Source organism: Orbicella franksi, chromosome 5 (assembly GCF_964199315.1).
Source record: "Orbicella franksi chromosome 5, jaOrbFran1.1, whole genome shotgun sequence".
Taxonomy (NCBI): Eukaryota; Metazoa; Cnidaria; class Anthozoa; order Scleractinia; family Merulinidae; genus Orbicella; species Orbicella franksi.
This window is the reverse complement of record NC_138149.1, coordinates 31,960,075-31,974,621: the sequence shown is the minus strand read 5'-3', so window position 1 is coordinate 31,974,621 and position 14,547 is coordinate 31,960,075. Positions and strand designations below refer to the sequence as shown.

Sequence of the window (14,547 nt, the reverse complement as noted above, 5' to 3'; positions counted from 1 at the left end):
TTTCATTCCCATCGTGTCGAATATAAACTAGGACCCCTGCCGATGTCCTATGAACCGTAGAACAGTGAAGCAGACCCTCATGAATCTCACAATGAAGCGCATTCTAGCGGTGCCGACGAGGTTGCTTGACATAAACTTTTTCGTAAGAAACGGTCAAAGATGCGACCTTTGTTTGTGAGGATCGGAAGGCTGGTATGGATGTGTAGCTTTCTCGCTCTCATCTGCATTACTTTTAACATAAAAATGCTGTACGAGCAGCTATACGAGAGCGACACCGCTGCCAAAGAAAGTCGAAATCGTAATAATGCTTACGCGGAAAGATTTAGTCCAACTCCAAGCTTTCCTTCGATAACTCTGTTCGTGAGGATGGCGGGCAAACTAAAAGAACACAGGACTCGTTTTTACTGTGATCTTTTCAGGACTGCTGTTCTCTTCTGGCCCGCATCGTTTGGAAAGACAGTCGTAGTTCTTGACGAAGAATCAGTTGTGGATCATGTTTATGCAAATAACCTGACAAGTCAAATCAAACAACACTTTCCAGATCGCAAACTTGAGGTGGCCTTCGAGTCGTTACCCAAAGACGCAAGTGTTTTAACGTTCAAGGGCGCTCGAAAATCTCCGGGTTACAACCGCCAACTTTGGAACAGTTTCTTTATTGATCTATACACAAACGATCCCATTATTGCATGGATGGATAGCGATGTTGCATTTCTGGCGCCTGTAACAAAAGCAACCATATTTAACGGCTCAAGGATACGCATCCTGGGTTCTGAGTGCTCTATGAAATTCAGCTGGGTGCGAAACTGGGCGCATGTCACCGAAATCGCGCTTGGGTTACCTATGGTGGCAGATTTCATGACGTATTTTCTTGTCTACATTTACCGCGACACTTTCACGCACTCCAGAGAGTACATTCTAAAGAGATTTAAGACAAGTAACTTTGAAGAGGCCTTTCAAAGGATATACCACGGTGCTTGTAGTTTGATTTCACCTGTCAGTGTGGTGATTAGTTACGCTTGGTTCTTCGAGAAAGATCGATACGACTGGAACCTAAAGATATGCAGTGAGCTGAAATCATACAATAGACGGCTCCCAGTCGGCCACAAAATTACATCAAAAGACACAGAGGATATTCTGTCCCAGCCGCAAACGGCTTTCCACGTGTCTTACGCAAAAGAGCCTCTTTTCCCAAACATCCTGATTAGTTACTGCCTGTCACACGAGGCAGCGGGAAACCCCCAGGCCATGTGCTCCAATCATTCAGCTTCACTAGCCGATAACTTTGTTCTTTTTTACCACGATCTTCAAAGGATCACTCGAGGTGAAACGCCGTGCACTGGTAACAACAAAACTGACCACTGTTTAAAAGTTCTAGATCGTCATTACAACCAAGTTGGGCTGGACATCAGAAAAGGACGCAAAATACAATGGGACGATTTTGAAACGGTCGAAACCCTTACAAAAAAAGTTGACATTATGTGTACGATGAAGGCAAAGGAAAAGAAAAAGATACTGAATAGAACTGAGTCACAAATTTGTGATTACGAAAATATCGAGGGACCGCAGCCAGTATGAATCGCTTGTAGTACAATTTAAAAACGTTCTCGGCTTAAAATATCATAAAAGCACAAGCTTTCGGCTGCATAAACGGCAGTCTTCAACGGGTGAAAAAATGGACTTATAATTTAGAATTTTTGCTCAAAAAAGCGGGTGCTCTATCGTCCTGGGAGTAGAAAAGGGCACAATTTGTACAGCGTTCTTTTGCATAATGTTGTTCTGTTGTTTATTTTATCTATGTTTTAGAATTTTTAGCGCGTCTTTTGTCATTTCACCTGTTGAAGGCTGCAGTACAGGCAGTGAAAAGCTTCTGCTTTTATGATATTTCGAGCCAGACAACATTTTAAAACTTAAGTGGCAGTCCCGCTAAAAGCGGTCCACTCGACTTCGGGACCAAAAATAATTTTCCCTCATTTTTTTGTCACTAAAAAGGGTTTGGCACATATATAAAAAAGCAATTTATTATTTTCCAATTTCTCATTTTTGCTTTGCTACGAGCCAAAATTGAATTTTGGCCGAACTGAGGCTGCCGACCGTTATCAGATAGGTAAAATTCACCGATTTTGTGAAGCGTGCTCCGTCCCGGCCCTAAAATGAAGCTCACAGAATTCGAATTTCGTTTTCATACAGATTCTAAGGTACATTCATTACTTTGACTAACGCGATATGCCGGAAACTTTTCGGAAAATTCTAAGCTTACCAGCGAGACTGGAAGACACCCTACTCTGAGGCTTTTGTTCACCTTCTAAAATTTAGCCAAATTTGAGGGAGAAAATCTCAAAAGTTGGGTGTAAATGAAGGCTATGAAACGCTTATTCAAACGGTTACTAAACCTTGAGTAAATAGAAACATCGTCCACATTCTTGTCTTGATTAAAGTACTGTATGCAAATTTTTACTAAATAGTTTTCGACTGACACAGATCACAAAGAACTTCGAATGATACTGTGCACAGTATTTCAAGAATAGATTTTACTAGTCATTTCTGCACTGCCTTGCAGCTAATACGCTTCTTAAAGTCGTTGTTGCTCCGTACTAAAGAACTCCTTAGTTAACAAAGTTTGAATTCCTTCTTCACTTCGAAGAGTTAATCTTCTCGCTTTGACTTTCATCCCAACAACATCAGTTAAGAGAATGGTAGCGACGGAATACGACTTGAGGTAAGTGAAAAAAAACCCCAAATCTTTCTGAATTCTTATTTAATCGATCAGTTTTGATGCAATTTGAGAGTGATACTGTATCTCCTCGATGAGAACAACTTGTTTTCGTGACTATGAGTGAACAACAACAGACTGACACACCAATTAGTTCATTTATTCATAGTGCACCAAAACTTTTGAAACCCTAAAGGACATTTCTCTTATACGAGCGTCTCGGACAAAGCCCCGAATTCAGTTTTTCACGTCGCGGTTTCGTTACCAGAATTTCTTTTAAGTCACAGCTACAACTTCGAATAGAACTACTTGAGACAATTACAAATTACAAAAATGTCTACGTTTTCCTGTCTGTATATGCTGTGCTATTCGCAGATTTTTTCCCAGCTTCATGCAGGTCACCAGTTTCAAATACTCCCCGACAATTTATTTAGTTTCATGTTGTTGTTTTCGTCTTCTCCAGGAAAACTAACGAACGTCAATTGATCAACGATGTGAGGCAACGTAAAATTACCAGAAGTTCGCTAGCTCGTCACCGAGAATTTGTTCCATTTCTAGGCTTGATACTGGTTGTTTTAGCAATGCTCGCCTACTACCTCGGAACAACGCAACGATTCACAATAAAAGGTAGAAAACCTGGGCTCATATTAATGAGGGTGGTAAAGGGGGGGTATAGATCACGTTTCACGGAAAATAAAGCAGCCCTTTCACAATTCACGAAAAATACAACATTGGCATTTCAAGCTTCACGGAAAATAAAAGAGAACATCTTGGAAAATCACAGTTCACGGCGACTATGGAAATCACGATTCACGAGGAAAAAATGGCTATTTCACATTTCACAGGAAATAAAAGGGCCGATCACGGGTCACGAAAATACCCTTTACCACCCTCATTAATTTGTTCACAAGAATTTTTTCAGTGGGAGGGATTGGGGAGGAGGGCGCTCATTGTCTCAAATTAAAGAATTCTGCGTTTAGGAAAGGTTTGGGCTTATATTCGAATACGGCATAGTCTGAAGTCTCTGAAGATAACGCTGTGAAAACAACAGTACTGCAGTCGTTAAACGAACAATCCATTTACTATACCAACTATAAAACATGCTCCCTGCCGCATACCCTTATTTTCGGCTTTTTTTTTCGAGGTGAGGGCGGGCTTTCTTCAGGGTTAGCAATGGCAGTAGCGGTATACCAATATACTTAAGAAGGCAAACCCATTATACCCAACATTTTCCCTCAAATTCATGCGCAATATGAAAATTTGGAAAAAACGAAGTATACAGTTGAACCTCAGGTTGCGACCACCTCTCGTAAGTGACCACCTCTCCTCAGCGACCAGTTTTCCAAAATACCAAAAGTTTCCAAGTCAAATCACCCTCTCGTAATCGACCGCGACCACTTTTAGAGATAAAAGTTTGAAATTTTCTCTTGTTTTTAACCTCCCGTAAGCGACCACGTGACAGATAATAGCGCGTACTTCAATAAGGTGTTGTAACCATAGCGCATTCCTGGGTAGTACAAGAGACGGAAATTTCTCAATGGGAAGTACAGGAATTTTTCTCGAAATTTACTTTTCGCATGAATAAAACATTTAAAACCAGCTGGAAGAAGTCTTTGCAGTTACCATATGCTGATGAGGCAAAACTTTGAACCAGTATGTTCTAAGCTCTCGTAAGCGACCACCTCCCGTAAGCGACCATTTAGATTTGACATTTTGGGTGGGTTCGGCTGTACTTTATACCCATAAATTAAAAGGGCCAATACGGGCGTCAAAACACCGTATACTCGATTTAGAATCCCCATGTATACAGTATACCCGAAAACCCTGGCCCAACCCATGTCTTATAATCGTAAAGATTCCTGAAAACCTGTAGTTACAGTGGCAATCAAATGACCCAAAGCTCACTTAAGCTTGTTTTTACAGGTCATCTTGTCAACTTGAAGGCTGACACCATTATTCAGTATTTTGGCACTGGTGAAAACAGCAAGGAAGTTGAAAAAAGTACAAACCAATTTGCCTCAAAACTAAACACAGCTCTCAAGAGTAACGTTCTTCCGGAAAAACCAAGAAATCTTGACAACAAGACAATGAAATCTTTAAATACTGCCAGCAAAATACGTCCAAATGTGGGCTTGAAATTGTCTTCGAAAGAAAAACCGAACGAGTTGCTAGAGAGCGACCAAACTAAACAGAAAGTGAGTAGAAACGTGTCTTTGTTTTCGACGTCCAAACATTTACAATCGCCAAAAAGAAAGATGAATAAAGTCATCCCAAAAATGGAAGATCTCACAGAAAAAGGTCATCTTCCCAAATCTCTGGACAGTAAGGCTGAACTGATTTCAAAGATCAATGGGAAAGAGTATCTAAACTTACAACCAAATGCCTTGAGTCAAAACACGCTAACCTTAGGAGAGAAATTTAATTTCGATGCTTGGTATCGTAAGAAGACGGTTGAGGTTTGTGGAACTGGTTGGCAAGAAAACTACCGCAAACTACACGCAAATATTCTTAGTAAGCGTCTGGAAGAGAAATATTTGGTCTATTTATGCCCTGGTACTCGACAAGGTTGTTGCGGTTATGGAAATCGCCTTAGAGCAGTCGCATCGCTGTTTTATCTGTCAGTGCTCACTGACAGGGCTTTTTTGATTGATTGGCGTGTGCCTGAGCCAATAGAAAACCACCTCAAACCGCGTTATATCCAATGGAATTACACGGAACCCATTGATGTGTGCACGGGACTGCAAATACGAAAACACTACTGGGGCTCGACCAAGACTGACGTCCGGGAAGCTGAAGGATGGATCATACAGGATTCCACTCACTTTAAAAAATGGCTGACTACGACTGACTTGAAAGAGTATTTTGACTGGCCGGTGGAAGAAATAACCACGATATGGTATTTCGCTGAAGGAGGCCTCACTTTAAATCCCTATCTACTACAGCGTGCCAAGGAATTGGGAATTACACCCTTGATTTCTCAAACACCCAAGTTCAATCTGATAGGGTGCGCATTTGATTTTCTGTTTTTAAAGTCTGACGCCATGGAAAAAAAACTCAACGAAATGAGAGCGCAATTACAGTTTGATAAAGGACCAATGATTGGAATACACATTCGAACAGGAGATGACCAATTTGATTATTTCTCGTCTGATAACGATCGAACCTGGAATGTCAAAAACGTTACGCGACTTTTAAAATTCTTTGACTGCGCGAGGAAAGTAGAAAGAAAACTTTTTGGAAACGAGACGAATCAACGAACAAAGGTCCGATGGTTTGTGTCCACTGACAATATCGAAGTGAGAGATTTTGTCCAGGAAAGCTACCCTCACAAAGTAGTCGCTTCCAATTTGACAATTCAACACTTGGACATTCTCTTCAACACCACAATCTTTAACTTCACCGCCGAGTGCAATTACACGGATGCTAGCAACACAACGCTGGTGTGCTACAACGTTGAAATCTTTAATCTCACTGAATATTGCGCTAACCGTACAAATAATACATTGGAAGCAGATAACAACTCCACCATTAATGGAACAGGACCATTCACTGAAGGCATCATTGCCATGTTGGTTGATCATTTCTTATTGGCTGAGAGCGATTTTCTCATCTTGTGTGACAGCAGTTTCGGTTCGACAGCGGTAGGACTGAGCATGCGCAATACTCATAGTTATATCTTGGCTGATCGAGGCTGCGTTGACGTAGTATCAGCTCAGAAAATCTCGAGACTGAGGTATTTTGGCAGACGATGACATCGTACCTTTTTGATGTTGGAAGACAGAGACAGAAACTTGTAAATTATGAACTGTTGGTATATTAAAATATGTTTTTCAATACAGTTTTACAGGCTCTAGGCTTATTTGAGTCAATATTTCACAATTTTCAGACAGATAGACAGACAACCTTTATTCAGGCATGAATAAAAATTGGAACTTGGTAGCTCATGGGGTTGGCCATAATAAAATTAAAATTAAATTAAATTAAACTTCAGACAAAGTTCAGCGATACAGTTCATGTCAGATTTTGTGGTATTAATTCAATAATTCCCTGCAACAGAGCATCGACTGTGCCGTAATATTTTTAGTGAAGCTGAAGGAGACACCATGTCAAATAAAAGATTTACAATGTTACTTTTCAAACGCACTAGAAATGCATCATTGCCTGATTTCATACCGTGGGAGCCTGGCACAAGTTATCGGTTTTGCCGGACGGAAGTGCTCTTCAGTTTGATGGCGTAGAGATGGCGACTTACACGAAAACTTGGCATTGGAATTGTGCCAGTTCTTTGTGTACGAATAATTACAGAACTAAAGGAATAACGTACTACACTTTGCCCAGCGATCCTGAGCTTCAAAAAGGATATAGGAAAGTTCTTATGAACGAAAATATTAACTGGAGAAAACATGTTATATGTAGCGCTCACTGGAGCTCGGGGAAACGAGAGAACAAGAATCAATTGCCAGACATAATTTGTACAAAAGAATATGCTGCTAATCTGGAAAAAGAGTACTCCCAAAAACCATCTAGGGAATTCAAAAGGAAGATTGACTGTACAAAAACGGTTCTTGCTTCGTCGAATGCCAATACCGTGAGGAGTACTCCGAGGAAAGCCCCTGCAAGTAGGACGCCGCTTCCTTCACGCCCTGTTAAGAAAAGGAAAATTTTATCAGAGAAACTGGAAGCTGAGAATTCCAGCTTAAAATGCCAGGTTGAGAGTTTAACTAAAGAACTCGAGCAGAAAAATAGTTGTATTGACAAATTGCAACAAGAGCTAAGAAAGCTTCAAACGGAAATGATAGCCTTACAAGACAAAATGAAGTTTGAGATAGATTCTTTCGAAAAGAAAATAAAAGAAATGAAATTCGACCTTAATAAGAGAAGATTCACCTATGACTGCTTGAAGAACAGGGAAAAGGAATTCTTTGACATGTGTGGACTCACTGTGAATGAATTTGACTGTCTTTTTGCATGTGTGATTCCTTTCTTACATCTGATTTTGTATCCTGACTGTGTTCAAACTTTGGAAAAATTAGATTCACATAATAAACTTCTTGACAACAGAACAGAACTCCTTGTCACACTGACTGTGGCAAGACATGCAGTGGATCTAGTCATTATGGCCAAGTTAGTAGGTGGAAGTTCCTCAACTATTTCAAGAGTGTTTGTTGCTTGGATGGTTTTCCTTCGCTGTGTGCTAGACGAAGTTAATCTGAAGCCATTGCCTGGCTTTATAGAAGCTTTCCTCCCTAGAGTTTTTGTTGATGCAGGGTATGCTGACTGTGGAATTCTTGGGGACAACACAGAGACCTGGATTGCTCAATCGGAGAATTTTGAGTTGAATAACCTCACCTTCAGCCATTACAAAAATGACACAACTGGTAAAGTATCTGTGTGGATTTTTCCTCATGGTGCTTTATGCAAATGCTCTGATGCTTTTCCTGGGTCAATCTCAGATGAACAACTCACTGAACAACTTGGAGTTATAGACTACTGTCCTAAGGGAAAGGTGGTTATGACTGATAAGGGCTTTGCAATTAGTGATTTATGTCATGAAATGGGAGTACATCACAACAGGCCACCATTGAAGAACAATTGTCAGTATGATGAAAATGACATAAATCTAAATTTCGATATTGCAACCCTTCGCATTTATAATGAAAATGCAATTGGCAGAATTCGTGACTGGTCAATCTTGAACAAATGCTGGCCTTCAGGGAGAGTTGACCTTCTTGGAATTTGTTGGATTGCACTGGCACACATTGTTAACTTGACTAAGAAACCTGTTGGTCCCAAGGAAACACAAGACAGCAAAGTGCAGTAAAATGACATTTAAATACAACTCGATATCCTGCTAACAGGCATTGTTACAAGACATGCTATCTTCATAAACAGAAAACACTTTACAGTTTTAATATTTGATTTCTAAATTAACATTTTGTACAAGTACTATATTTGTAGCATAATGCAAATGAGCTGCAGATGGTCAGAGAACAAATAAGAGCTCATGTTTGTAACCCAACAATAATCTCTGTCAGCTTGCTTATGTCCTTCACAGCTATTTTTAAGACAAATTTGAGATTATTAATGTGAAGAGTTTATGTCGATTTTCATTACTTTTTTGGCTTCTTCTTTTACCCATGATCTCAATGGTTTTGTGCTTTGAAAGGTTGGCACCCTGCCAACATTCAGCTCACCCAGCTTTTTAAGGAGTTTGTTCTCTTCATGAGGCCATTCACAGATAATACTTTCAGTGATCATGTGATCAATGATGGTTTTTGTAACAGTGAGAAGCAAGTTGTTTTTCTGTATTAAAAATAGATTGAAGCTTTTTGTTTCAGGATGATAGGATTGCAAAAACACAATAGTTGCTCCAGTGATTGCCATCTGGTAATTTGTCTGGAGAAGATGGTTAGCTGTTATAGCGATGAGAGGTCCCTCACTCCCTGCCACCCTTGTTTTAACTTCCAATAAAAAACCCAGGCCAACACCATCTGGGCTTCCCCCATAGTTAATATCACTTGGGTGGGCAAAAAAACCACATGAAGTGACTGGCAGTTTTGTTGCTGTTACAAAAGCTTCAACAGCTTCACCCTCAAACTGTCTACCTCTGGTAAAACTAGCAAATTTCTTTGGGTTAACTTTATTAGGATCTATTTTGTTTTTGACACATAATAAATAATGCAAGTGCTCTTTCTCTCCAGCAAGTCCAATCAGATTACCTATTATACTGCAGGTTACTTTTCCAATACGGAGATGAAACCATTCTTGGGTATTTTGTTTGACTTCATGGTAATTAAAGCCAAATGCATAAACTGGTTTCAAGGGAGGAACTGATATGGACAGAACTTTGGTAGTTTTGTCCCCCTCACTAACAAGATTACCCTTAGCAGCCTCAACAATACCTTCTAACTGCTTAACATACAAATGTACTGTTTCATGTTCATACATAGTTTGATTCTTTGCCACTGAAGCACCAGGGGCATGTTGATCCTCAGCTGGGGCTAACATTCCTGTGACAAGCTGATCATCTTCAGTGTTTGGATCTTCAACAATGTTATCAGTCAATAGCAAAGGTGCATGCCAAACATCACAATCATTTGCAGAAAATCTTGGCTTTAGCACTTGCTCATCATGAAAGCAGTCCTTTGCATAGTTGTGATCTTGAAGGGCTTGTTTTAATCTGTAATTATAATTGTAATGCAGCTGCTCAAAAAGCCCAGATTTCACATCATATTTCTTTAGCCGGTCATAGATATGGCTCTCAATGTTAACCTTAGTTTCTTGAATCCTATTTCTGATTCTAGATACCATTCCATCGATATCACGTTTCGACCAATCATTTTTCTCCAATGACTCATCTGACAAGGCTTGGTCATTTGAAACATTCAACTTTCTTTTTGGGCGTGAACTGTCCAGTGTCTTTCTGGATGATCGCACATTTCGGAGTTGGGACAGAGGTACATGACACAGCTCAGTTTGCTTTGTTACACCCTTTCTGTGCCACTTTTGAATTTTCTGAGTGCAAGTAAGAGCAAGAAATTTAACTCCATGGCTGGTGTAATGTTGCAGATATATCAGTAAGCAAACAACATGACAGCATAACCCTGAAAGTCCCACTGCACATTCACAGTGGCCCTTAATAGGTGTACCATCCTGGAACAGAACAACTGCAGGTCTTGTTACTCCATTGTTTGTAGGTGTAAAACTTTTAAATATATGTGCTTTTACGAAAATAGAACTTCCTTCTTTGCAGACTTTAACGGTTTTAACTTTCCTGCTGTTGAACATGCGGAGAGCTTTCCGGTACTGACCTAGGCTACCTTGACGCTTGAGAGCTTGATAATTTTTGATCATGGCACCTGTAACCTAAAACAAAAATTCTACCCATTATACATTGAACAGCTATACTTAAAATAAACTTCATTGAGTCCCAGCTCGCAAATTACCAGTCTAAATAGAACTTACAACAGTTTATTTTCAATGGGAATTCTTGGTTAGAAAAAAAAAATCAAAATAAGAAACAGGTAAGACTCATTTGTTCACGCAAACATTAAAAGTGAAAAAAAAACAAAACAAAACAAAAATGAATTACCTTTGGATAATGACTTGAATCTGATGTCCAGGTTGCTTCTGGTGGCGGAATGTTGCGTACTAAGAGCCGTGATTTGAACTTGAAGGATTTCTTTCTCCTTAATATAATCTTATCCAAGATCAGTGGGTTTTTTTTTAGGTTAACGATTCTCTTGACCAAGAGTTCCTTCGATCCAGACACACTTTGCCCAAGTTTAAGTAAGCACTTCTGAAGGCATTCTACGCTCCACTTCGATGGATCCTCGGAAATAACCTTCGTTTTAACTTCTCCAAGGGAAATTTCAGGCTGGCTTTCCTTTTTCGCGGTCTTTTTACTTGATTTGCTTTCCATGTTGTCGAGAAAAGGCAAGTCATAAGGTCACGAAAGAAAAGCCAAAAGGCCACTTCCGTCCGGATAAAATTAAATTAGTGCCAGTCTCTCTCGGTTTGAAATTGGGCAATGAAACAGTACACTGTCCTGGTAAGGGAATGAGAATGAGAGAGGTCTGGTTCTCATTCCCAGGCCTCTCTGAACTTTCCTACTAAACCGTGTTGAGATGACAACTTATCTTTTTCTTTCAAATATTTCCTTTGTAATTTGTTTTTCACATGATGCCCTCTATGCTGTAATAGTAGAAGAATGGATGCTGTATATGTAACTGTTTCAGCACACTCTTAATTTAGTTAGAAAAAAAAATCAATTTACATGAACTTTAGCCTGTGACAGGGCTCGCAGCTCAAGGTAAAGGAAAAATAGTGAGGGAAGGGGGAGAGAGGAGAGTGAAGGTCTATAGTAACAGGGAGTGGGGAGGGGATAACTTCCACCATTCTACAACACTCCTATTAGTATTAATCTTTTCTTTTTTCCCTGATTGGAGAGTTTACTCCCAGGCTTTTCGGCGGATCTATTTTTACTCCTCTTTCCTTTTTTGTCTTCCGAGCCAGTGCTCCAACATAAAATCCACAAGGGTTTTCTCTTTAATGTAAATGCAAGCCGCGACAACCAGCAAACATATACCACCAGTACCGATATGAAGAATGCGGTAAAGCCATCCATGGTTACAGCACAGACTTGCCTCTGATATGGCAGTTATAGCCCAGGAGATAGCATATGCCACTAACACCGGTGGTGACGGCACAAGACCTTGTAAAGGTTTAAGATGAGGGGCTGCCTTGAAATAGTTGTGGATAAATATAAGGCTGAAAAATAAAGGAAAGTTTTACTTCATATTTTACTACAACAATATTTAAAATTCTGTAAAGAGTGCGCAATGAAAGTTGATTGATTGATTGATTGTACTATGAATTATGCAGAAAATGTTGTTTTTATCAATAAATTATACAGAGTGCACAATATCTGCAAAAGGCTAAGTGGCCTTGACATGTTGTAGTACAAGGCAATAATGTGTGCATGCATATAATTGCCTTGTTAATAATAATTGTCTTTCAGGGGTTGCACCAACAATAGAAGAGTTTAACATAACACTCGCATTCAATCCAAAAAGACTTCGACACTTGAATTTTTTAAAATGCCAACATGTACTCAAGCATTGAACTTCTAATGAACTGTACAAAATGATTACAGCACAGTAAATACAAGCCCTAAAACACTCCTGGTCAATATTTATGTAAGATATAAAACAATTTCCACAACTAAAAGGAAGAAAAAAAGAGCGAAGGCAAGTGGAACTATATCCCTGGTGTAGGCCAAGTGAATCGAGGCTTTCCCCAAAGGGTGTGCAATAATTAATTGTTTCTTGATTCTATACCTGTGATAAATCCGAAGGAGCATGTTCAGACAGTTGGCAATGACAAAGCCAACACTACCAAGAACAGTGAGATACCAGGACGCCCCTAAGAACACTGCTGAGAATACCATCATCTTGTAATTATATGAGTCAACATCATCTTTGCTCATGGCAGCAAACATGAAGCATTCCGTCATGCCGTTTACAGCAATTATCAACACATACAAGCAATACCATTGCAGCAGAGAGGGACCTGAAAATGGACAGCAAAACTGAGCAATTACTTTCCGTGAAGCTTGCTAGACTTGTAACTGTTGTCAGAATGGTTCTTGAATCCCCCTGCCTAAGCTGCTTATTCAATACATAAACAGGAAACCATATCGGTCATAATTTCAAGCCCTGGGATGGCTTTTAATATGCTATGCCTGTGTTAAGCCTACAGCCTTGTAAAAGGAAAGGGCCAAATTAGCCCTTTTTTCATTTTTCTGGGAGCCATCTCTGATTGCAACGAGGGATTCCCGCAATGGCACAGTCTGGTGGAAACACTGTTGGCCAGCAGTTACTTTTTGGTGTTTTAAACAAGGAAAATATTTCTTTTATGTTGAAAGTTATTTTGTACATCAGAAAAAAAATGCCTTGAAATATCGTGACATGGCTCCTCCAACCATCAGCACTAATGACTGAGGTAGGTTACTCCATTGATACCATCAATTAGAGTATGCTTTAAAAGAGTGAAAAAATACCTTCTCCACTGCTGAGAGTAGCACCTCCATATATGTCTAATAACAGGAAGGAGTAACTGTAGCCGAATACCAAAAATGTCAACCCGACTAAAACGACAAACTTTAGAACAACCTCTAGTGTCTCAGAGGCCATTTTTGCTGATTTTGGTGATTGGTGGTCAGCTGAGCTCCCTCTTTCCAAGGTGTGAGCAAAGAAAGTATAGTAACTCTCCTCAATTGGCATAAACACACATCTGGCAACCAGTGAGCCAAGATTGTTAATCACATCATAAATTCCTTGCTGAGAAAAAGTTAACACCTTGAACAGTGTCATGATGTAGCGTTCACCTTCTGTCAAGATCTTCTTTAAGAAGGATTGTTTGAAAAAGCTCCATGTCAGATGAGCCAGTCCTAAACTCACAAAACTCCTGTCAGTTAGAGTTTTTGGGAAAAAATCGCGTACTGATTTCAGAGGGAAGTCGTTTGCAGCAGTAAGTTTCTCTTTAGGATTAGAGTTAATGTAGTATATGAAGTACACATAGTAGAGAACCATTGATAAAAGCGAGAATGCCATTTGTGCAATGCAAAATGCAATGATCCCAAGATCTGGTACGAAAACTACTAGTCCAAGAGTAATGACACATCTGGCAAAGTTTGCAATGCCTTCAATGACAACTTTGAGCCGTAAAAACACAAATGCTTGAGCAACAACCCAGAGTTGCTCGGACAAGAGTTCAATTGATCCGCAGGCTGCGAAAACAATAACCGCTAAAGGATAATTTGGAATCTTCACTGGATCAGGAATCTCAAGAAGATACAACCATACATAACCAAGAACGGACGACAGTAGAACTCCCAGCGGGGATACACACCAAAGAAGATTGATGACTTGACCCCACCTCTTGTCTGCGGTTTTGCTGAGACAAGCTTTACGGAAGGCTTCGCGCGCTACAAACACGATAGTTTGGTTCAGAAGCATCAATCGCACATTCACAATTCCGATCATATCTTTTGTGGTGTAGCGTAGAAGAATGCCGTTCATCATAAAGGTGAGTATCCTAAACATAACTTGCAGAATGACATTGTAAGAAGCGGAACGAACGGTGTTCCTCACCAAACTGTCCTTCTTGTCCGCCATTTTGTCAGCTGTGCAAAGACTAGCATATAAAAAAGGCTGTGATTGGATAATGTTTGTAGAATTCTCCAATCAGCGATCTGATTTTATTGGAGAATTCTTAAAAAATACTGCTGAGCAATACTCTCAGGGTCTCCTATTCTTGTTTAGATAAAAGAATTG

At 39.8% G+C, this 14,547-nt stretch overlaps 4 protein-coding genes across 4 annotated transcripts; 2 read left to right on the top strand and 2 right to left on the bottom strand.

Annotated features, from left to right (window-relative positions):
* Positions 1 to 2,488: 2,488 nt before the first annotated feature.
* On the top strand, positions 2,489 to 6,502 carry LOC145488252 (uncharacterized). The gene is made up of 3 exons (XM_081467077.1): positions 2,489 to 2,716; positions 3,174 to 3,337; positions 4,634 to 6,502. The coding sequence occupies exons 1-3, from the start codon at positions 2,691 to 2,693 to the stop codon at positions 6,460 to 6,462; spliced, it is 2,019 nt and encodes a 672-aa protein (XP_081323203.1). The 5' UTR covers positions 2,489 to 2,690; the 3' UTR covers positions 6,463 to 6,502.
* A 97-nt stretch (positions 6,503 to 6,599) lies between these two features.
* On the top strand, positions 6,600 to 8,541 carry LOC145488259 (uncharacterized). Its single transcript, XM_081467084.1, has one exon. It carries the CDS (start codon positions 6,951 to 6,953, stop codon positions 8,529 to 8,531), a length of 1,581 nt encoding a protein of 526 aa, XP_081323210.1. The 5' UTR covers positions 6,600 to 6,950; the 3' UTR covers positions 8,532 to 8,541.
* Positions 8,542 to 8,780: 239 nt separating this feature from the next.
* On the bottom strand, positions 8,781 to 10,564 carry LOC145488255 (uncharacterized). Its single transcript, XM_081467080.1, has one exon. The coding sequence runs from the start codon at positions 10,562 to 10,564 to the stop codon at positions 8,792 to 8,794; it is 1,773 nt and encodes a 590-aa protein (XP_081323206.1). The 3' UTR covers positions 8,781 to 8,791.
* A 1,124-nt stretch (positions 10,565 to 11,688) lies between these two features.
* On the bottom strand, positions 11,689 to 14,388 carry LOC145488256 (man(5)GlcNAc(2)-PP-dolichol translocation protein RFT1-like). Its single transcript, XM_081467081.1, has 3 exons — positions 13,272 to 14,388; positions 12,550 to 12,781; positions 11,689 to 11,980 (listed from the first exon to the last, which is right to left on the bottom strand). Exons 1-3 carry the CDS (start codon positions 14,386 to 14,388, stop codon positions 11,692 to 11,694), a joined length of 1,638 nt encoding a protein of 545 aa, XP_081323207.1. The 3' UTR covers positions 11,689 to 11,691.
* Positions 14,389 to 14,547: the final 159 nt, after the last annotated feature.

Coding starts and splice junctions, on each gene's coding strand:
- LOC145488252 (XM_081467077.1), top strand. CDS start 2,691: ATGGTAGCGACGGAATACGACTTGAG. Junction 2,717..3,173: donor GCGACGGAATACGACTTGAG/GTAAGTGAAAAA, acceptor CGTCTTCTCCAG/GAAAACTAACGAACGTCAAT. Junction 3,338..4,633: donor GCAACGATTCACAATAAAAG/GTAGAAAACCTG, acceptor TTGTTTTTACAG/GTCATCTTGTCAACTTGAAG.
- LOC145488259 (XM_081467084.1), top strand. CDS start 6,951: ATGGCGACTTACACGAAAACTTGGCATTGGAATTGTGCCAGTTCTTTG.
- LOC145488255 (XM_081467080.1), bottom strand. CDS start 10,564: ATGATCAAAAATTATCAAGCTCTCAAGCGTCAAGGTAGCCTAGGTCAG.
- LOC145488256 (XM_081467081.1), bottom strand. CDS start 14,388: ATGGCGGACAAGAAGGACAGTTTGGTGAGGAACACCGTTCGTTCCGCT. Junction 12,782..13,271: donor TACTCTCAGCAGTGGAGAAG/GTATTTTTTCAC, acceptor GTCCATTTTCAG/GTCCCTCTCTGCTGCAATGG. Junction 11,981..12,549: donor CTCCTTCGGATTTATCACAG/GTATAGAATCAA, acceptor TTTATTTTTCAG/CCTTATATTTATCCACAACT.